Source organism: Trachemys scripta, chromosome 3 (assembly GCF_013100865.1).
Source record: "Trachemys scripta elegans isolate TJP31775 chromosome 3, CAS_Tse_1.0, whole genome shotgun sequence".
NCBI lineage: Eukaryota > Metazoa > Chordata > Testudines > Emydidae > Trachemys > Trachemys scripta.
The window spans coordinates 14611394-14635616 of NC_048300.1; the positions used below are offsets into that span (position 1 = coordinate 14611394).

Consider the following 24223-nt stretch of genomic DNA (forward strand, 5'->3'; position numbering starts at 1 on the left):
GCTGTTTATGCATCTGAGGATCACATTAGTCCTATTGGCCACAGCTTTTCCATGGGAGCTCATGTTCAGCTCACTGGCCACCACAACCCCCAAATCTTTTTCAAAGTCACTGCTTGCCAGGAGAGGCCTGTAAGCACGGCCTACGTTCTTTGTTCTCAGATGTATACATTTACATTTAGCCATATGAAAATGCATATTGTGTGCTTGCGTCTAGCTTACTAACCAAATGAAAGGGAAACAATGATAGTACTTTTGTATCACTTTCCTTGTACAAACATTAATTTTCATAATGCCCCTGTGTGGTCTGTAAGTATTATCACCCCCATTTTACACTCAGGGAAGCAGACGCTGAGAAGTAAAATGACTTACCCCAGGTCACACAGCAAGTCAGTGGCAGAGCTCAGAAGAGAATTCAAGGTCTCCTGACTCCCGCGGTCATGTCCTTTCTAATGGCTCATATTGCATCCTCTCCATGTCACCTCCCTCTATTAAATCCAATGAAATCATAGGGATTACTTGCAGGAGCACGGCTTACAGCACTGGGTCCTTAAATTGAAAACTCCTCCGGGCAGATAATGTGTCTTAATTCTACGATTTTTAATATAAGCAGGCAACATTTTAGTCATGTTAATAGCCAAGCAATTTAAGCATGTAACAAAAGCTTCAGAGTGCTCCATTTTAGTTATTCCCTGCAGTAAAGTGCTTTTCTGATGAGAGATTTCATATCAAGAACTATTGAAGAAAACTGAAGCTGGTGCCACCATAGCCCCTTATGCAGCTAAGACCCCATTAGAGTGAAAACTTGAAAAACGCTTTTCTTAAAATTGCATGCCCCTGTATTCGTGAAGAGCCTGCTGTATATATAGATTTATGCTGTTGCTAAAGAGAGACAAAAGGTACAAAGAGTTCCTGATGGGCATTACTGAGCTGAGAATCACCCAATTTGTGTGGATCCTCTGGGAGCATATTGATGAGAGACAGCCCTCATTGCCCTCCCATTACTGCCACCACCTTAGAGGAAGGGAGGCATAATGAGATTTACCAAGAAGGTGTTTGATCAAAGACTGGAAGGGAAGGGGGAGAAGCTAGTCTGAGACACTTTCAAAGTCACATTTTAAAACCGGCCATTTCCATATTTCATAACAGTGCTTGGGAGCGGCAGCCACCCCTTCTATAAATGTCAGCGCAGTGTTACAGATCCACACGCACAGACACATACTGCTGGCACAGACACACACAAGCATAGACACACACAGCTGGCATGATGCCTGCTGTAGTGGAGGTACAGGAAGCCTAATGACATGGCCAGCACCCCAGAGGGTGAAGGTAAACATTCTGTTCCAATACTAAGGAGCTGCTGTGTGAAAGTCACTAGTCGTGACATCCTCAGCCTGGCATCAAGAGACAGCACTTGCCTTTTTCGAAGGAACAGATAAGCTAATGTTGCAGCAAGTTCAAACGCCTCTGAAATCTGCATGCTTTCCTTTCTTTTCATCCTGCAATGCCTAAATGCTGAGTTTTTGATCAAGGTAAAACGCTCCCGATTAGCAGATGGTGAGGTTTGTCACTAATGAAGCTGCGTTCAGCAGCAATATGTAAATTTACACTGGTTCATCTGTGGTTTCCTGATCTATGGTTGGTGAGTGTAAGGGAGAGTATCTGTCCATAGAGTTTCTCAAAATTATAACAAAAAGGGTATTGGAATGTCCTCAGTCTCTGGGTACTACCAGTATTATGGTTGATGATTTAGAAGTAGGTACCGTGAATCTTCTGTGAGTTATACTATTGGTCTGGTCAAAGAAAGGTAGGTCACCAGGAAGGGATGTATCAAACATGAGTCAAACTGAGCAAAATCACTCTCGGGGCATGGAGAGCTTCAATTTCTAAGCAAGGCAGCATTTATAATGCTACTAAAAACAAAGCAGTAAACAAAGTACATGAAGGTTTGACAGTAACATTAGCAAACAGCCACAGTGAAATGACTGAAAAAAATCAGCTGTGCCTACTTGCAAGAAGAAGAAAAAGGGAATTGTTTTTGACAGACAAAACAATGCAGCTGGGGGGTCGGAAGAGTTTGTCTTTTATTTTTTGCGGCTGTGGGTGAAAAATTGCGCTATTAGCTTTTAGCCAGAAGAATAAAGACCCCCTTTTTCAGTGTTCTACCTAATTAGGAGAAGTACATTTACACCTAACATTGAGATATTAAGTTTTATGTAATAGGTAGAGTGGAAACTGGGTCATTCAGACTAAGTAGAACACAGATTTCATATTTTTATATAAAGAAAATTTGAGGTTTGAAAGCTGTTTCCAACAAGGATTGAAATGGGTACGCTATTTCTAGAGCCGGGCAAATAATTCATAATAAATAATGAATTTTATCTTTTTTTTTCCCCAATGTCCATGAACAGAATATATTTTCTCAGAATTACTGTTTTCATTACTCAAAAATATTGGTCAGAGCGTTTTTGTGAATAATTCTGTGTCTTTTGCAACACCCAAGTAGATCCAATTACAGATAGAAACCTTGGTCTGTAGCTCATTACTAGAGCTGTCTGAATTCAGGAAAAAAAATGGAGATTTAAAAAAAAAAAATCCTGCATCAGAACACAAATAGAATCGTAGGGCTGGAAGGGACTCGAGAGGTTACCTAGTCCAGTCCCCTGCACTCATGGCAGCACTAGGTATTATCTAGACCATCCCTGACAGATGTTTGTCCAACCTGCTCTTAAAAATCTCTAATGATATCTTTTGATTTTCATGCTGGAATAGACAATTAGTTAGGGCACTCAGCTGGAATGTGGGAGACTCAGGTTCAAATCTGAGCTCTCCCTGATTCAGAGAAGGAAATTGAACCTGGATCTCTCACATCCATGGCAAGCACCAGACTATGGAATCAGTCTAAATCTTTCCTGTTTGAGCTGTTTCACTTTATATGAGTAATTAAATATTAATTGGACCAGAGAGAGACTGACTCTATAGTCCAGTACTTAGGGCAAGGGTTCTCAAACTGGGGGTTAGGACCCCTCAAGGGGTCGCCAGGTTATTACCTGGGGGTCACGAGCTGTCAGCCTTCACCCCAAGCCCTGCTTTGCCTCCAGCATTTATAATGGTGTTAAATATATTAAAAAGTGTTTTTAATTTATTAGGGTAGCCGCACTCAGAGGCTTGTTATGTGAAAGGGGTCACCAGTACAAAAGTTTGAGAACCACTAATTTAGGGCAATCACCTAGGTTGTTGGAGACTGTTTTAAGTCACTGCTTCAATCAGACAGAAAATGGGTTTGAAACTGAGTATCTTCCATGCCAAGTGAGTACCCTAACCAACTGGCTATTCTGAGGTAGGTGTCTCCCCTTGACCAGAAATTCCATCCTGGACCCTCAGGTCCTTTTGATGCATTAGGAATTTCCATTTTAAAATATAAGAGTTTTGCTAACAAATTCCCAGTCAGCTCCGGTCATTAGCAAGTGTGCTTTTTGCAAATATTCAGGGTGAAATCGTGGCCCCATTGCCCTTGATGTCAGAGGAACCAGATTTAAACCACACTATTCAGAATGTTAAATGTGAGCTATTTAATTGGACAGGCAGGTCACATGGTGTATTTTTCTTGCCTGGTGGGATCAATGGGAATCAGTGTTCTTCTTGATAATTCATGATTACCAATTGCAAATTCACTTCCCCACAAGTATGCTGCAAAATATGTTTAAAATTTGCTGTTTCTGTCACCATATATATCTGGAAACAACTTATCAATTGAAATGTTTATACAAAGCGACCTCAAAAAGGGGATTGAACACAGCTGTAGCGCATGTATTCAGAAATCTAAGTGATTATTGTAAGCAGTGTTCACTCAGCTCTAGTTAACTGGTTCATCAGAACTGGTCAGGAATTTTCAACCAAATATTTTTTCATTGAAAAGTCCCAATTAGTCAAAACTGAAATCTTTTGTGGCAAAGTCAGTTTCCAACAAATTTCTTGACTCAAAAAAATGTTGGAAAAAAAGTTTCAGAATTATCAAAACATCCCATTTCAACATTCAGCAAATGAAGAAGTCTGGCTTTTTGGCTTGAAACAACTTTTCTTTTAGAAATTTACGCTAATTAGAGTAAAAAATAAAATTAAAAATAATCAAAATTGAAACAAAATGTATCAGTGGACCTGAACTGGTTTCTCTTTTCTTTATGGTTCATGAACATTTTCAAGATTTTGACTTTTTGACTTGATTTGGAACAAATTTAAATCATAATTCTGTGTTTGTAACATTATAACCTCTTCCAGTTTAAATCAGTGTGGTTTCATAAATTCAAATCTGTGCATCCTATTATTGCCATCTTTTCTCTTGTTCCCAAAATAGACTCCAAATAATTTCCTCAAAGTACCATTACCTTGGGACCCATACCTGCACAGCCACCCGGTCCACGTATTCCAGGAGTAGACAGAATCCAAGAAAGAGGGATGAGACACACTGAAACACACAGGCCCTATCCCAAGCCCACCTCCTAATGCCTATCCATTGCCAGGACTGCCAGTGTGCATTGTGTGAATTTGGGAGGGGCAGGATTACAATGCTAAATTGCTGGCCATGTCAGGAGTTGGTCCAATTTCTTCCCCACATGAGTAAGCAGAGAGTATTGATGAGGAAGGAGCAAGCATGTCTCTGAATATCTGCCTTGGATAATTGTTAAACAGGATCAGGACATTTTTAAAAAACAATAGAAATGTTCATGTGTTAAGTAAATGTGTATGAAATGTTTCTCCAGGAAGAATGGCAGAGTTCTCATAATGGAGGAGCAGCCATTATGTTATTTCTTTGATATTTTAATGGGGGCATTGATCTTGGAATTGTTTGTTTAATAATATAAGCAATTTAAAAAAAAGTTTGCTTTAATAAACTTAGTGCATGACCCTCTAATGAGCAGTGCATGGGTGCAAAGGTCCACCTACACAGAGTTCTTTTCAGGATTGAGGTTTCAATCAGTGATCCAAAATCCATTAGGAATCGTCTTAGTGACGTCAGTGGCCCTTGGATCAAATCCATAGTGTGTGAACAGTTGTCATGACACTTGCCTAGTTGATTTGATTTCATATGAAAGCATCCGTGTAAATTTTCCTCCATGTATGATTTGATCAATATCCGTATAGCAAAGCTTTGATTAATTTTCAGCCTAGCAGAAGCGAATTGAGCTATTGACTTCTGGTAATAACAAGTTTCATGGGTTTCACTATACAATGGTCTGTAAGAATATATAGTTACCTAGTATCTTCAGTGTGTATAGATGCAAAATTATGTATAGGTCACAATACCTTGGGTGAAGAGGTCTATTTACTCCTTTTCATTATTAGATTATCAAGAAAACATGAAAAATCAGCCTCGGTGTCTCTTTTCGGTACCCATACACTTGTAAAAACTATAGTAATGGGTATTCTCCTTCATGCATCACATCTTCAGTTTAATTTAGTGAACTGCAGGTGAATTTAGTACTTCATCTGTTCAAAGAAATAATTGTATTTAACTGCAGCTGCTTGGAGCTATTGACACATTGTAACCACAGAGAACATTTTTAAAAGAATACCTATGGGATTTTCCAAGTTCTGAGAAAACATTTGCCTTATGTATTTAAAAGCTGGCTGGAGGCATTTTGCATACATCCTAGCATCCTTCCTGTACTGTATGCCTGACTTCATTTACTGCTTTCCTAGTAATATAACCAACCTACAAAGAGTTAGGATAATCTAGTCTGTCAGTAGTACAATTGGAAATGGTAATTGGAATTGAAAGTGGTATCTCCCAGGCTCCCTCCATTTTAGTATCTTTCATCTCCTGCTAGAAGCCCTGCAATACACCTTTTCCTTTGTGCTCTGAGCAGCAGCAATCAAACTGGGGAAGGGGGGAAAAAACAACTGCGGAACAAATTGCTTGTCGAGGTGGTTCTTGTTTTGATCCGATTCAGCTGTTTATGTGAAATAGACTCATTTCTCTGTGGCACTCAGTTTTATTGCACAGCAGGAAAGAAGCAGTTTGGAATAATACCTGTTCCACAGGCATATCAGTATAATGAATGCTTACCATTCTCTCTCTCACACACACACACACACTAGCAAGTTAGTTTGAACAAAATGAAGATTTACATAGCGCGTCACAGTCCTTTGGAAAACTTGCTGATCTAATAGATAGAGACTAGAGCCACTTTACAAGTCCTGCAGCAGAATTGTTGTATGTGTTAAAGGCTCTGAATTCCCCTTTACCTTTTCCTCTGTGGACTACTGGGTCCTAACATTGCTTCTGACAATGATTTTTACCACTGGCAATATAAAGCATGACCCAAAACTCCCTGAAAGCTCTGTTGTGAAATAAGGAGGTGAAAGAGACAACAGGGAAATAGTTCTTGTGGGCTTTTTTTTATATTATTTGCTACTATTGCTCCTCTTTCCACTGTCTCTCTCTAGGCCAAATCCTGCAAGATGCAGCGTGCCAGCAATGAGGTTCTGAATGCCCTCAACTCCCACTGGTTTCACCCGTGCTGGACCAGACCCCAATTAGCAAGATTTCCTTTAATTTAGCTCTATCTTTTTTCCCAGCACACTGCCGGTAATGCTGTATGCCTGCCAGCTACACAGGAGAATTTCTGAAATTCAAACAGAGAAACCTTTCTTCAGTGTAGTGAAGTCAGGCATGCTGGCTAGCTAATGGGAGTTCTTGGGAGAGAACCTGTGAACTTCACACAGATGTCTTTAGTGCCTGACAATACCAGCACAACTAGATATCTCTAAATGTTATAGAAATTGGGAGCCAAGGCATAGCCTGTCATATCATGTCTAGTTTATTTGGTTAATAGACAGTCTTTTAAAGGAGGAAAAGTCTGATGCATGAAGCATCAACTGTCAGTCAGAATGTGTTGGTATTTAGCAGGGATCCCAAACACACACATCAGATGTTGGGGAAGTGTCAATAGGAAACATCTGAAATCTCCGCCTGATGCTTTGACTGCAGAATGATTGTTTTTCTGAGTTTTTGTTTTTTTAAGTAGCCTTTTCCATGAGCCGTTCAAAAATGTAGCAAGACCCTATTAAGACCATTCAGTGTATCTTCATTGATCAAACAGTGCTTTCATGCTAATCCAAATTTCACATTGATTTTGTTGGAAGAAATTGGCTAGTGACTTTGAACGTGCACCTTCAGTCTTGCACTTGACAAATTCCTGGCAAAATATGTGTATGCTTCAACATCAGAATGACATGGTTTTGTCCTTCATGAGAGTCAAAGACAGAGATGGGTGAAGTGCGTGGGAAGTTTAGGCTCATCGGTGTATAACAAACCTCAAGGGGAAAACTTTATTTGCTATTCAGAATTCTCAGGAGAAGGCTTGACGTTTTAACATGCATACAAAATTGTCACTTCAGGACTTCACTGACATGCAAACTATAGACTCACAGCTGTTTACAGACATTTCATTAATCTAGGAGGGGGGCTAATTTACACAACTATGAAGGAGGAGGCAGTGCTAAAATTATGGTTCATTGAAGGGTTTTTAAGTCAAGAAGGATTCTTCCAAAGTAGTCGGTGACAGCTCAGTCATGGACACTTAGATGCTGCCTGTTTTCCCCATCCAAATGGCTAATTGAGTCTATCCCTGTCAAGCTGCTTCTTGGTTATGTTTTCTTGTTTTGTATTCTCTGCTTCATTGGTTGTTGTTTTTGTGTTTATTCACAGCACCGCCATAAATAGTGCAATTAAGGGTACTTAAAAGATTAACATTGTCACCGCAGGCATTGCAGAGGAGAGTAAAATCTCCATCACAATGCATTGTCTCTGGCAGGTACTATGGCAAAGCAAATTCATTGAAGAAACGTTAGTGGTACATACATGTCTATGGACAGAATAAACATATAACCTCAAAGCTCATAAATACAAAAAAAAAACCCTCCCTAGACTTCTTTCGAAAGGGGGAGGAGTGCTGTTTATATGACTCTAGAATTCTTTCTCTGTCTCTGTTGTTGAAGAGATAAATTGTTCCCACTTAAAAGTGTTCCATTTTGAAATATTTCAAAACTCGGTACACTTTGCTATCTCAGGATAACTACCAAATTCTCTCAATTGCTTAGCAACCAATCGTTTGAAATCTTGTAGCTTAGCCACAGGGTAGGTATGATGAGCTTTATAGTTGCCACCAAATACCAAAGTGCCATAATGGAAATTAACTAAAAATTGGTCTCTCAGCAATACTAATTGGTAGAATTTGGAAAGAGCCATGAATGGAATAACATAAGCAATTCGTTTATGTTTTTCATTTATAATATTACTAGGAGATTGAATCTGAGCTTCCAGACAGGCCTGAGGCAGAAGGGATAAAAATGTTGAGATCCAGCCACAAAATACATTTTTGTACATTTCAATTCTAGGTTGTGTATGACTATTCAGTGTGTATGAACTCTTAGTGTATCTATTTTTACTCTGCTAGATAGAGAAACATTAAATGTATGATTAGGTCCCCATCCTACACTGCATTTTATGAACAGAAGGGGTTCTTCAAAAATGATCAGAAAAGAATGGCAGGGAGGCAAAATCGCACATTATGCCGTGGTTTTAACAATCCCACTTTAAAAAAAGGAGCACAGATCTATATAGACTTTTGAGCAATTCCTTTAAACCATGTCCTCTCCCTACATCCCCTGCCCTTTTCTTTAATGGCTACCACTCAGAACATCAGAGTCTATACAGCTAATAGCATATCAGTGGATTATCAAAAAAATGCAATATTGAATCTGAGAATTATACATTAATCAGATAGTGTACATGTTGTTTTCTCCCTTTTGGCATTTTTCTAGGAGAAGCACAAGGGAAAGGGAAGCTATCTGCAGAGGCAATGACAGTTGAAAATCCGTGTGACACAGAAAACATTTCAAGTAATGATGGTATGGTTATTTGGTGTTTTAATATCACACAAAACAAGGCTAGCATGCTGACTAAATAGATAGAACTAGCAGAGATGCCTATCTAAGGTGTGTGTGTGTGAAAATGGCTCCTTTTTTAAAAAAAATTGTGAAGTGTCTAATGTTTCTTGTCCCCTTGCTTCACAAAATTCAAAACATATAAAGATTTTAGTAGCATTCTAGCTCATGGGTTTTGTAATTTCAGGTACAATTCCACAGTGATAAGTGCTTTATAAATGCTGATATTTTGGGATATACAGATCAGATAGCTTTCAATATTGGCTCATCCAAAGGGCCATTTTCAACAGCTTACTAAGAGATCATAGATGTTGGTTTCCAGCCATTATTAGCTTGCTCACTCATTTCACTGCTTTAATAAAGTGGTGACCATTCCATTCCTTTTATTTAATTTTTTTTTAAAAACCCTGCATCTTCATTTACTGACACAATAGGAATGAGAGAAAGATGAAAAGATACCTTAGGAAATTCCAAAACCAACAACTTCGTTTCAAAGTTTCAGTTTTGTTTCAATTTTCCTGTCACACCATTTGCAAAAGCCATGCAATTAAAAGCAAGGAAATGAACAGTTGACATCACAAATTTTATAAAGAACATAAGCAAGTTACTCTCAAGTAAAAAGAAATGAATATTTTGTCACAACAGAACAACTTTACTCTGACCATAAATAAATGCACTGCTTCCTTAATAATATGGGAATATAAGTAAAAAATATAAAAAGGATTAAATATTTATTAGAAAATATCTGAAGAAACTAATGATGATTGGAATTAGTGGCTTAATTCAACACCTTTCTTTCATTGGTAATCTGGGAATATAAAACACAAAAATCTTTCTGGAAAAAAAAAAAAAACCACCACCACCAACAGGTTTCTCTTCCTCCCCTTTTATCCATCTTCTCTATTTAGATCATAAACTGCCACTCCTGACTAGTTGCCCTGTATCAAATAGTTTCATTCTTTGTGAGAGGATGCCCCACCTCCAAGGCACACTATCATAGCCAATGGCACTTGCCGTGCTTTCAGTAATATGGGTCATATGCTTGGTTATTCTGAAGCTTTTCCTCTCCTCTGACTGGAAATGCATTCACTTCTCCAGCTAGGGGGAAATCTTTCTCTAGTAATGTTGAGAGCCACAAAGGAGCCCACCGCTGGAGGGAGAAGTGTTAGTGACTCAGAGGAGTGGCCCAAAATCACAAAAATTTAAAGGGACAGTTCTGGAGAAACTGTACAGAGAAACACTAGGGAAATTCCCATCTTCATTTATTTTAAAATCCCTTTCCCAGTTGATGTTCATTAAGTTTATGTTCAACCTCACTGAAATTCTCAACTTGTCCTGTGATGCTGAGCCTCAGACTTATGAGGTGCTCCTTTTCGGACGTAGAACAAAACACCCTAGGCCCTTAACCTATCCCCTCCATGACACTTGTAAGGTTAGGTTACTGTATTATGACCCATTGATTATTTTAGAATCTCTCCAACCCTGGGTGAAATCCTGGCCCTATTAAAGTTCACCGCAAAATTCCCAGTAACATCAAGGGGACAGGGATAGCACTCTTGCTGTTACAGCAGGGCTTACTAGCACCACTGCAGGAACAGACGTCAATCAGATTTATGGGAGCTTGGCACTTCTCAGGACTTGCTCTTGCATTATCCATTGCGTCCTCTTTGTCCAGGGCATTGACAATGTCCACTTCTGGCAGAGAACCTCCAGTCAAGATTTCTGCCTGGGAGTGAAATTAATGTACAGTTTCTGAACTGTCTCCATGCAGTGAAGTCCTGTAGAACTCCCCTGTTCTGCACTATAATCCTTGAGTCCTTGTTGCAACCTTCAGTCTGGCTCTAGAAGGATTGGATGGGACTGTCGTTAAAGCCTGCAGTGCTGCTCCACAATTGTCCCAAAAGGTAGCTGATAAATATGAAGTATATCTCCCCATCAGCATCCCCAAGCCCCCCGGTTCCCCCGCATCTCAGCAGGATTGCACTGTCCACAGGGAGATGATTGGCTGCTTGTCATAGGATAAAAAATGAAGGCAGGCTTACCGGTTTTTGATGCTTTGGTCTGATATAACTAAACATCCATTTAATTAAAAAGGAAATGAATTAAATTTCACAAGTAATTAGTCTAGAATATGAACTAGGTCTTTTGGTATTCTCAGAAAAACAACCACATTCAATTGGCTGACATTTTGAGGTTTTGAAAAAGCTGCTACTGCACATGCACAATGACTCCTTTCCTTAATGTTTTTTTATTAGGCATTCCAATTCTGCGATGCAAAAGCCTATTAAGAATAATCCACAAACCATAGCTAAACACATGTTGCATCATTTCTCCATAATCTGGAGTGGATATTTTTCCTATTACACATTCATTCCATACACCAAAGGAGCTATTACCGTGTCTGTTCTGAATACGCATGATGAATCATTCACAAATAACTCATCAAAATCCTACCAGGTGTATTGACGTGATATTGAGTCAGAAGGAGGTTCACATCCCGTGGCATAGACGCAGAACATATTTTCCTTTTTGCTCATTTTTCAAAACTTTCATTTGGATGCTAAGGTTTTCCCAGAGAGACTCCAACTATCAGCAATGGATGCCCATACCGAACACTTAAATACTACCATAAAAATAAGCTACAAAAATGAGTTTACCATAGAGTCTCATTAAAACTCACAAAAATAAAGCAGTTCCGAACAAAGGCTGAGAGTGCATGTTGAAATCATCCCATTTTATTTAAGTATAGCTAGGCCCTCATGAACAAATCTCCTGTACCGTATGTTCTGTGATTCCTTTGGCACTGTAGAGAGAGTGAGACAGCCTTCCTTTTGAATTACACCTTGTTTTTTATATTTAATGAAAAGTGTATGATGCTTTATTATTATTTAATGTTACATTAATTGAACCATAAAAATTTGAGATCAGCATTTAATTGTGATATAATTAGCAATGGGTCCAAATTCTACATTTCAGGTCAGAATCCAGACCCAAACTTTCCCCAAAGTTTGAGGTGTCCAAATCCAAGATTTTTGTTTGGGCTGTTATAGAGACTTTGTGAAAATTCAGATCTAGACCAAAAGTCTGGGGGGAATCTAGATTCAGAGGTTCTCTAATAATTTTGATGGGTATCTTATTACAGAACTGTTCATAATCTACATTAAATAATGAAACCATTAAGAAGATCTTATATAAGAGAAAGCTACAAAGACTTACAGCAAAGATAATTTAGCGCTCTATTCCCTTAGGTTAGGAGCAGCTATTACTTGCCAGCATGAACTTGACTGAAGTTTGACAATCCTATTGTTTTGTTTTCAGCTGAAATGAATAGTCAGGTTGAAAGTATAAATGAACATTCAGAAATGCAGCCGGAAGATTAACAAATAGGTAAGTCTCCTACGACCAGTGTCTCACTGCAAGTATGCATAGCCATGCAGATTCCATTTGAAAAAAAGATCTGTTGTATTAATGGCCCAAAGGTGTAAACATTACCCAATCACTGTCTAACATTAAACAATGTTAAACAAGGTCTGGGATTTGGTGTACGGAGACCTCAGCCTGCTTAGTACCATGGCAAACACACCATTAAAAATCTTTTTAACCTTTTACTAAAGATATAGAAAAGAAGGAAAAACAGTTAAAGCATTTGAAATGCAAAGCATTAAATAAGGCTTTCATTTTAACAGGAATTCGTGTTCCCTTAGCTGGAGAGAGCTTTTAGAAGGAAACACACACACCTTGTTTGACAGTCCCTTAGATGGTATCAAAGATGGCAATAATGGTCCTATTGGGGACAAGAGCAGACGTTAAATGAGATGAGCTGGAGCTGCTGCTGTTGCTGTTAAAGTCCAATCCCGTTTAATCCCAGGTGGTGGTTGGGATTCAGCTGGAGCTGGTAGAGAGGGTGATGTCATCTGGGTCCATCTCTCTGGCCTGGTCTGGTCAGGACGTCCCTCAGGATTAGGATAAAAAAGGTCCAATGTGCTACCGAGTGAGGTAGCAACTATGATGGTAAAGCTTGCTCCAGCAGCCTCTCTCTGTTCTTCCATATTCTCCTCACGTCTCTTTCAGGACCCAGAAAGGGAGTGGTGGATAGAACAGCCCAATTAGGCTAATACAATATTAGACACACAAATTTTGGTTCATTAATTTCCAGTTCCACATCTTGTGTTTTTACTAAGAATGATTTTAACATAGTCCTTTAACTACATCATTAGGTTTTTTCATTTAGTTTTTCTGTCTCCTTTTCATACCTTTTCCCATCAACGTTTATTATAATAGATTATTTTGACATGTTATGAACTTTTGCATCCCGAAATTAGGGACTTTGTCTTACATAGGCAACTATTACATCCCTTCACCCCCCACCCCACCCCAAAAGTGTCCCGATTTTTCAGATTTTTGCTATCTGGTCACCTGAATTAGAATATACAGAATTAGAAAAAGCAACACGTGGGGAAAGTATTAATTATGTGACATTAATTGTCACATAAATCATATAGCAGCATTCTGCAACTGTAATATACAGTAACTCCTCACTTAACGTTGTAGTTCTGTTCCTGAAAAATGTGACTTTAAGTGAAATGATGTTAAGCGAATCCAATTTCCCCATAAGAATTAATGTAAATGAGGGGGTTAGGTTCCATTACAGCTGGGGCAGGAGGGAGGAGTGAGGACTTGGGGTGCAGGCTCTTCCTTCCTCCTCCCCGGGGCAATCAGCTGGCTTGCCGCGTTCGGGAGGCAGGGAGGGAGGGGGGAGGTGCGCCAAGTCCTCCCTCCTCCCCCCGTCTCCTGCCCAGGGCAATCAGCTGGCTTGCCGCGTTTGGGAGGCAGGGGAGGGAGGAGGGAGGCACGCCAAGTCCTAGCTCCTTCCTCCTCCCTCCTGCCTTCAAAATGCCGCAAGCCAGCTGATTGCCGCGGGCAGGAGGTGGGGGGAGGAGGAGGAAGGTGCTGATTCACAGAGTCTGCTGGAGGGGAGGGGCCGTAGGGAGGCTGCCAGCTGTGGAGAAAGCAGGCAGCCAAACAAGGTAAGAGTGGAGCATTGCACAACTTTATATGAGTATGCTCCCTAATTGATCAGCAACGTAACAATGAAACAACATTAAGCGGGACGACTTTCAGTGAGGAATTACTGTATTTAGACTGTGTATGGTCTCAGATCAGCAGAACCCAGATAGCAGCAATATTAGCAATGGAAGAGTAACTGAGTGAATGTTTTGTTTTGTTTTTTTGTCATTGCTTAGGAAAATGAAAAGCAATTTTATACTAGTTGGAATTAAGTTCAGTTCTCTGACATCTGTATTCTGGGAACAACAGGTTTGTGTCATGAGGCTTTTATGCCCTTGGCTCTACAATGCCTAACGTCACTTCTAACTAGACTGCTGTAAAACATGGATGAAGTCAGTTGGCTGCCTTTTGGAGCTTTACTGCTTTATATACTGAATGATGGTGCCATTGCACGAGTGCACAATTGTTATTGCAGCAGAAATGGAAAAGAAGAGTTCTGTTCATAGACAATAAACAATCTGACTCCTCCATAAAAACGAGTAATCTGCTAGAGATAAAAAGTCCCTGGCACACCCCAATTACAAAAGAAAATGTTGATCCCCGCTGAAGATATGCAGTTTCAAAGCATTAATACACACCTCTCCCCCTGTATAGGGCTATTATCAGATGCCAATATCATATACAGCCAGATGTGTTATTTATGCTCGTAATGGGATTTCATGTAGCTCCAGACCAAATATAGAAGCTTTACAACAGCGGCAGCTGTGTCAGAGATTTAAAAAGCAAGGTCTTATTACTGTGTATACCCCTTTGTCCTTGTCAGTATATTGACAATATGCTGCCATGTTGCATGAGAGAGAGAAATATGGCTGTTGGGATCTCCATTAAAAAGTAGTGAAGCAAAAGTAAAGAAACACCTTAACCATCAAAGAATAACTTTTCCAGCTCTCCCTTTCTTTTTCACCCTTTTTAGCTTCTGATTATGCATTCTGTTAACACGCTTACCATTTAAAAATAGATTAAAAGGCTAATACCGTCATTGATTTTAAAAATATGTTTATCAGCTAGAACTGCTTTTATATAAACGGAAAGAAATTTGTTTTCTCACTAAAATTAGTACATGCATATGTTTTGGGATGCGATCATTTAAACTCTGCTCTATGAAAGTGAAGCTCACATGAATAATACAGTATTTAGCATTCAGCTACTTAATTTTCTCAATTACAATGTGAGGGGTACTGCAGTACTGCCCCCATTTTACAGAGAAGAAAACTGAGCCGGAGGGGTGAAGTGACTTGCCCAGTCTCTGTAGTATTTTAATGACAGATCCAGGATTAAAACTAAAGCATGAATTATGTTCAGCTGTTTGCTCAGTCCCCCAAATCATACTGCCTCTCTGCTTTAATTGCAAGCAGCCAGGTCCACACAGTGAAAAATTGATCATCTTGTTAAACCGTAAAGGTTCTGAGCTCTCTAGGATCTTTAGGACCAAGCAGATATCTTTGGGACAGTGGTTTACTGTTATTTCAAGATTGTTCTGTACACTATTCCCAAAATGCACATCAAAAATCCCTAAGAACTCTATCATGATTACTATGCCCTTGATGTCAACAAACATAAGACACATTATTCAGCATTTTGATTTAAAAAATGAAAAATCTGCTCTAGGAATTATTTGGGAGGAGTTCCGTGGCCTGTAGTATACAGGATGTCAGACTAGATGAGCACCAGCATCCCTTATAGCCTTGGAATCTATGGAATTTTTAAATTTCTAATCACTGTGACAACACAATAGTGCCAGCTGCCAGCACCATTAATGCATACAGGTACGCTTGGGACTACAGCCATAACATCACCGTGGTTGGTTCCTGCCCACCTTGTTGCTGCTAGTGCCAAAATCACAGCTGCTTCGTGCCTTTGTATTTTAGCTCTGTTTGAGGATTGTGTTATCAAATACTTCTACGGCACTGGCACGAGGAATTCATTCTGCAGTGCTTACAATGGCAGGTGGGAAATTTGTGCAGAAAAAACCATGTTAATTTTTTTAATGAATGTAAACCACTACATACATTTGCAGCTCTATGGGCTATGATCCGGGGGAGGGGGTGGAATGAGGTGCTGGCTTTGTGGCTGAAAGGTGTGTCTTTGTGTGGTCAGTTGTGGTTCAGTGTATCACTGACAGACACAAGATGGGAGAGTAGGAGGAAGCATCCTTGTAGGTCATGGGTATTGCAGGATGGAGAAAAGAAAAGGTTCTGCTGCTCCTTACCTGTTTGCTTTCAGTGTCATGGAATAAACTTGCTATCTTTGACTCTCTAGTGCAGTGGTTCTCAACCTGTTTACCAGTGTGGGTCACATATGCAGCCCACAATGCGTTATGTGGGCCGCATGCAATCCTACCTGTGTGGCCTGAGGATGTCACATCAGCCGCAGCTGGGGGCTGATTGGGGCACACGCAGCCCACAGGCCGCAGGTTGAGAACCACTGCTCTAGTACAATAAATATGGAAGGGCAGGAAAAGGCCATCATTCCTATCCAGAGATTTGAAAGAGTAATTGCTAAACAGAATCAGGCCAATGGTCCACCTAGTCTAATATCTTGTGAGTTAGCATTTGCATGGAGCCGTGGGCACCAAAAGTGGTTCAGATACTAATTTCATATACAGACGACGGCTTGAAAGCGTGATTTAGTAATTAGCTCAGAGAACGGTAGCAAGTATTAAACTAGTCAAGTATTTCTGTGTAGTGATAACACCCTGCCTGCCTATGTATTTATAAAGTGCTGTCCACACATGTGATGCTATAGAAATAATAGTGTCTTTTTTTAATGATGTTACCTGCCTCCCATATTTTGCACATGTCTTTGGCAACAGAGATGTTAGGAAACTGTGTTAAAAAGACCCAGCTAGCCATTTGGGTCCCTGAAAACTTTTGATTTTGAGTGAATGAACTATATCGTTTTTTCTCTCCCCATCACAGAGGAACAATGTGAGAGAAGAGAACAATGAGGTGAAACGTGAACGGCAGTCATTAGCATTGTATGGCATCATTCTAACTATCGGCAGAAAGCGCATCGGAAGGTGCCCCATGGGATGGGAGGGGCAGGGAAATAAGGGAAAATGAATCTTTGTTTTAATTCCTCTTAATTCTCAATTGCATTTTGTTCTGTAAACCTGGTTTTTCTGAAAAAGCTTCCCTACTTTGGTCATGATGTCCCACTTCAAACAATCTTTTGCATTGTCCTGGCAATTACAACAACTTCTAGGTCCTGTGTAATATTGGAGATGCTTATTTCCCCCCCTCTATCACTAGCCTCTGAATCTCATTTCCCAATGAGGGCAAATCATCCAAGCAACTGGTGGGAATGGGATTTTTTTTTGTATTCTCTGGGATAAATTTGGGGATTTGGTTTGAGGACGTGGACTGCCACAAAGCATCGTAAACCACAGAACACTGTGTATCTTAGGAATTTTAAGAACAGCTGTTCCAAACTATCACTATATTCATAGTGAAGTTATTGCACAGTGCCCACCTCCAGCAACATCAGTCAGGAATTCCTGACTGCAAGTGTCAGTGGAAAATAGTTAGAGCTTTTAGAACAAAGACCCTTGCTACTATGGAGATAGTAAAAGAGCTAGAAGAAGTGTTTCCTAGTGCACAGTAGAATCCAACCTATGCTTCACACCAGGGGTAGGCAACCTGTGGCACGTGTGCCGAAGGCGGCACGCGAGCTGATTTTCAGTGGCACTCACACTGCCCAGGTCCTGGCCACCCGTCCGGGGACTCTGCATTTTAATTGAATTTAAATGAAGTTTCTTAAACATTTTAAAAACCTTATTTACTTTACATACATCAATAGTTTAGTTATGTATTATAGACTTATAGAAAGAGACCTTCTAAAAACGTTAAAATGTATTACTGGCGCGCGAAACCTTAAATTAGAGTGAATAAATGAAGACTCGGCACAACACTTCTGAAAGGTTGCCGACCCCTGCTTCACACTATAAGCTTGGAAATCTGGATGCTTCTGGATGTTGTATTGCTGTATTGCTCACCGGGAGAATGGAGACGTCTATTGCCCATTGCTGATCTCTTTAAATCTTGAGTATGCTTAGCATATCCTTTGCATTGTATCTGGTCATAGCACAGCATGTGATGCAAAGTAATGCCACAATGACCTAATGCAGTTAGTGCATCAATTCTCTTCTCTTCTAGGGATTTGCACTTCTAAAAGTAAATAATTGTTTTAAGTGGGTATTTAAAGTACCCGTGGGCAACTAATATTTTGCACAGCCTGTGAGTAATGGAGGAGAACAGGCATTCTGCATCCAGCACATCTTTAAATATAGTTTATGGCTTTCACAAATTTACCGTACCTTGTGTCAGCCCTCATCATATTTTCTACTGCATATGCATGATTTTTAAAAATGCAATTAACAGTTATTTGGTTAAGAATGTTTTACCATATGTCATTTGTTCTGCCAGCAAGTGCTGCATTCAGAAAAGAGGGCTTATGTACATTTGTTCAACAGTACTGTAAATGAAATTGATACACAAGACTGAAGGAACGCACAGCATGTGTCCAGGGTTTGATGTTCTGCAAAATATAACGGTGTTAAAAACAATTAGAGCTTTTTTTCTTTCTTTTTTCCCGAGCTTCTGGTTTTGCTTGAATGTGTACACTCTTCCCCCCAATCCTGAAATGATTACTGATTGGCTTGCAAACAAAACAAAACAAAAGTGAAAAGAAACTGAAATGTATTGGCCCTATTCTGATCAATGCATTTGTGCCAAATTCACACTGATATAACTGTGAGCTCTATATGTATATAAACAGTTTGACGGCTGCTGGCATTTGCAGTTTGTTTAGAAATAATGACGGGACAAACCAGGATCTAAAACAAGACCTCCAGATTTGTTGTGGGGATGCGGCCACTAGCAGTGCCTGACATCTTCCAATAACCTGCTTTTATGTACCTCTAGCATTGGAGCCGCTTGATGAGCCCAGGGGGGAGGAGGGCATTGTCTGCAGTCACTTCCTGTGGCATTGTTAGGGAACACGGGGCGGGGGCTTCCAAGGCTTTTGGATTTTTGTTTGGAGGCTAGTAGATATTTCACTTTGAGCCTGATTAACTTTGAAAGAAACTAGGTTTCAGATGTAATTAATCCTGTTAGTTCCTATTAAAACAGTGCCAGGATTGTACTGTACTTGCTATGTTGGGTCAGAATAGGGATAGCTCAGTGGTTTGAGCATTGGCCTGCTAAACCCAGGGTTGTGAGTTCAATCCTTGAGGGGGCCACTTAGGTATCTGGGGCAAAATCAATACTTGGTCCTGCTAGTGAAGGCAGGGGGCTGGACTCGATGACCTTTCAAGGTCCCTTCCAGTTCTAGGAGATGGGATATCCCTTCCTCTACCCTTAGACGCTTCTATGCCTCTTTCCTTTTCCATTCCTGTTAGCTCGACTGAAGGTATCTTCGGGGCCCCACACGGACCCCAGCCCTAAATGTTATTTTCCTTCTGTCCCTACATTTGTGTTTGGCTGATTCAAGTTGCAGCAGTCAAAGGACCAGCAGATTGTGTATCTGCGTGATGCACATACAGTATGTTTCATTATCAAATGATTTCTCTTTAAATAGTCTGTCATAATAGAACCGATACCGTCTCTGGGGAAAAAGATAAATATATTAGGTAACAATAATGTTAAACCTCCGTTTGTGTGTTCTCTTTAAAAAGGCAAAGATTGAAGGGCTCCCTTTGTTTGTAGAGCTAGGGAAACTCCTCCATAAAGCATGTGGAAAGTCAATTGGTGTAAGCTTTCTAAAGCCTGGTGGGAAACTGTCTGGGCCAGATCTTCAGCTAATTTGAATTGTCACAGCTCCATTGAGTGTGGCTGAGGTCGGACAATATCCACACATCATGGATCTGGTCCTGTGTATTTAATTCTGAAGTTGTACGTGTCTGAAGGTCACAGTCTTCCACGTACAACACTAGAGAACTGCAGGCTGCTGCTAGCTAGGATAGAACCAGAAACAATGGGTTTAAACTGCAGCAAGGGAGGTCTAGATTGGACATTAGGAAAAAGTTCCTAACTGTCAGGGTGGTTAAACACTGGAACAAATTGCCTAGGGAGGTTGTGGAATCTCCGTCTCTGGAGATATTTAAGAGTAGGTTAGATAAATGTCTATTAGGGATGGTCTAGGCAGTATTTGGTCCTGCCATGCGGGCAGGGGACTGGACTCGATGACCTCTCGAGGTCCCTTCCAGTCCTATAATCTATAATCTATGAATGAATCCTGTGTGCCCCTCAAACATTAGTGAGGCCCAGCAGGGAGCAGCTCAATGCGAGAGACTGATTAAAGAGGTGTGTTCAAAAATATACAGAGAGACAAGACAATCCTTAAACGCCTTGGCAATACAGACTGGTATTACCAATAATTAGCTCCAAACGTATTTCAGGTTAGAGGCTCTCCTTATAACCCGTGACAGTAATTTCATTGCTACCCTCGTTTAACCTTGGTTCTCTTTAAAAGCAGTGATTCTTTGAAGCTGTGGAACTTTTGCCCGAGGACTCTGCAGCAAGTGTGAAGCACAGGCAGGAAGTGTAGAGAAAGAAAATGTATGAGTTGATTAAATCTTAACCGTCCCATTTTCAGTCATGAGTGTGTAGCTTGGTTTCCGTGCTTTTTTTGTTAATGTGACTTTGGGGTTGCATTTGTTTAGGATTTTTTAATAAAAAAATGAATAAAATGATGTACGCACAGTTAGGCGATATGATTCTGAGCTCTTTGGTTATTGCTGGACGGGTGCACCCGGAATGCAGCCACAATTGATTTTGCTGGAGCTACAGAAGTAGAGAGTAGGTGTAGAAGAATAAATATCAGAAATGGATTAATGCCACTATAACAGGGGGTTTGGTTAACAACTAAAATTTTATCACAGTATGTTCTGTGTAGAAAATAGAACCCCTAAATTAGTGGTTTTTGCATCCAAATATTAGAATCTGCTTTCAATGTTCCAGTTGAAAAAAGTGCTTATTCTACAATTAGGAGCAGCAATCTATTTTTCCTCCTGCTAGTGATGGCTCTGATGATGGACATGTTTCCTTTCATACAGGCTTACAAAGGAGATGTCTGAGACACTGTCTAATATTGGGTCACATATTATTCACTACAGCTAATTGTAAATCTTTCTATGACGCACTGAAAAGCCTCTTTGTGAATTAACACTGTTCTGCTTTATGCATTTGATTAAAAAAGATATTTCTCTATACGCAGTGCATGTCTGCTTTGCTTTTAAAATTACAAAGTTAGCAGAATATGTTGGATATATTTTCTTGGGGAATAGGGGTTTTTATCATATGATTCATCAAGGATTTGCCTTACCCTGACATTTGTGATATAAAGGAAAGTCAGAAAAATGTAATTTTCTTGATCAAAAATATGTTTTTACTTAAATGCAAATAAATGTAGTCTGTTGCTTGCAAAATATGTGGTATAGTGGCTAAATAGGTTAACACACGTCTCTTTTGTTAATCTGAGATTTACATGCTGAATTTGCTTATGAATCTGTTATTTTTTCTTTTGTCTGTGCCATACATCTGAAAACTTAAAACTAATGCTGCCTTCATACTACAATGTTTGTTAAAGCAAAATGTTAATAAAACTTGTTCTGAGGACAAGACTGCATTGCTTGTGTTTTTCTAACTTTGCTGATTATGCAACAGTCAATTTTGTGATTAATACTGTTCATTTCAGATTTTGAATCTGGTTGTAAATATGCACTTCAGATTCCTCATTTAAATTTATCTGTCATCTGCTAGCTATTTCTTGTAAGAAAACGATAAAGCTGAAGGATTTTATTTTTGGAAGACAATAATTGGCAGTGATATAAAAGCTTTTCAGCTTAAAGGGGGAAAGGTTGATCAGTTTAATCATATTACTAAACTAGAGACTTTATAAAAATCCTGGCAGATATACTGATCCTGATTCTCTGTCACTCTGCACCTTATGTGGTTGTTCACATCAAATCAAAGTGAAAAAGTGCTGCAAAATCATAATGGTAACATTTCACACCCATTTTGCACTAGTGTAAATGTCAACACAAAGTACAGAGTAATGGAGAATCAGGCCTACTGTGGGGGGGGAGGGGAAGAATTTAATTATTGACTAGTGATTTTATAAGAGCACTAGTGTTCAACATTTTCTTAAAATCAGACCATTTTAAGGTGTCTGAAGTTGGGCACCAAAATCACTAGTCAAGTGTATAGAAGAGAATGGAAAACAAAAGAATACTTGATAGTGTGATATAAATCTTTTATTGGCCTGATAGGCACCTTCATGTATTCTGTATGCCACATGTTTTACAGAAAAGAACTACTAGAGAAATGTTTTAGAGAGGGAATGTTTATTGTTGCTGGGATTTTTTTCTACCCCTCCACCCATAAGCATTGGCTGAGTAACAATAAGTCAAACTATATACAGTAGTTTGTTGAGATATAGTTTTCAATGCATAAATGTCATTGTTTCAATGTCCAGAAACTTCCAAATCTAGAAGGAAGTGCCATCATTATGAAGTTCGAAAGCCTGTCTTTCCAGTTATATAAATGAAATGTTATGAAGTCATATTTTTGGAGAAAAAAAGAAAAGAAAAAGGACGTTAAATCCATTATTCATGAAGGACCAAAAATCATTCATCCCGTATCTTTGGCAGGTGTAATGTTGGGAGAGAAGCTCCACTTTTGGAAAAGTAAGAAGGAAACATTCCTCTAGCAAGGTAATTTAAAAAAAAATGGCAGACATTTAATGCTGCTTAGAGGTCTTCCAGTGGAGATGGATTGCTGGGCAGAGCCAGATGAGACAGGGAGACATGTATGATAAATGCACTTTATCACATATCTGCAATTTATTATGCAAGTCTGCAATTTGTCTAAAGCTGCCACCTCAACACAAATTATGTTGACATAGGGAGGTGGCAGAATAAATGTGGCTGGGCTAGTACGTTTCCATGGCAGTTTTGTAAGACTGATATTCAAAATGTTGACAATGGAGTTCTCTAAGGGAATGTCTATAGTTTCCGGGGATTGATGCTGCGGCAATCGATGTACTGGGGGTCGATCTAGCGGGTCTAGTGAAGACCCACTAAATTGACCGCAGATTGCTTTCCCATTGACTCCGGTAGTCCACCAGAATGAGACAAGTAAGGGAAGTCGACAGGAGAGCGCAGTAAGTTGACCTCAACTAATTGAATCCAGCTACATTAGTCTTGTAGCTGGAGTTGCGTAACTTACATTGACTTACCCCTGTAGTGTAGACAAGGCCTAAGTGTTTGCAGACTACTGAATGTCAGAGATGAGGTGCTAAGGCCCAGACCCTCAAAGGTATGGGCACCTAACTCCAGAGCTGTCCCTTAGGTATGGTGAATCAGGGTGACTGCTCTGGACCTCACGCTTTGGGGGGCCCCATGGGTGGGGAGGTGAGGCGAGTGAGCGGGGTGAGGAGGCGAATGGGGGAAACGAGTGGCAGGCAGGCGGGGGGGCAAGGAGAAGCCTCCCTACGAGAATGTCCTCCATCCCCCCAGTGCCTCCTGCCCATCAGCAGGCCCCGCTGATCAGTGCCTCTGCCTCCCTCGCTACACCTACCGCCTGCCGCGGATCAGCTGTTTCGTGGAATCAGGAGGCGCTGGAGTGAGGAGCAAGGGTGCCACACACTCAGGGGAGGGGGCAGAATTGGGTGGAGTAGGGGCAGGGCGGGAAGAGGCAGGGAAGGGATGGGGCGGGACAGGAAGAGGCGGAGCGGAGTGGGGATGGGAAGAAGCAGGGCAAAGGGGTGGAGGTGGGGGCAGGGCCTGGGCGGAGCACCCCCCCAGCAGATTCGAAACTTGTTGCCTATGTCCCAGGCCCCACCCCCTCCTACGGAGGACCCTGCCTAACTCTAATTCATTTCAATAGGAGTTAAGCACCTAAATACCTTTGAGGATCTGGCCCTAAATCCCTCCTGTGATATACAGACACCCTTGTCTCCCATATGAGTTAAAGATGCTTAGCAGAAGACGCTGGCTACCATGGAGGAGCTGATGTTACATGTGTAGGTATACCAGTCTGTTCAAAAACTACTGCTCCTAAGTGAGCTGAGAGCACTTTTAAACTTGGTGTTGATTTTTTTCCCCATGTAGTAGAAAACTCTGCACACCAGTGCGTGTTTGTAAAGATGCTTTTTTAACCTTTATCCATTCCTGGAGGTGAAAGCTGTACTGTCGGATTTTAATGAGTCT

The 24223-nt window shown here is 40.3% G+C and overlaps 1 protein-coding gene across 4 annotated transcripts in view; it reads left to right on the forward strand.

The window, feature by feature from the left end:
- MACROD2 (mono-ADP ribosylhydrolase 2) overlaps nt 1–17757 on the forward strand; it is a 1283788-nt gene extending 1266031 nt beyond the window's left edge. For 3 of the 4 annotated variants that reach the window (XM_034764159.1, XM_034764162.1, XM_034764161.1), the window contains 3 exons: nt 8824–8910; nt 12265–12333; nt 16932–17757. In XM_034764159.1, coding sequence (XP_034620050.1) covers nt 8824–8910; nt 12265–12326 — 149 coding nt within the window. In that variant the 3' untranslated portion in view covers nt 12327–12333; nt 16932–17757. Of the gene's footprint in view, nt 1–8823; nt 8911–12264; nt 12335–16931 lie in introns of those variants that run through there. The other variant, XM_034764160.1, reaches the window with a different exon arrangement.
- The last annotated feature ends 6466 nt before the right edge of the window (nt 17758–24223 follow it).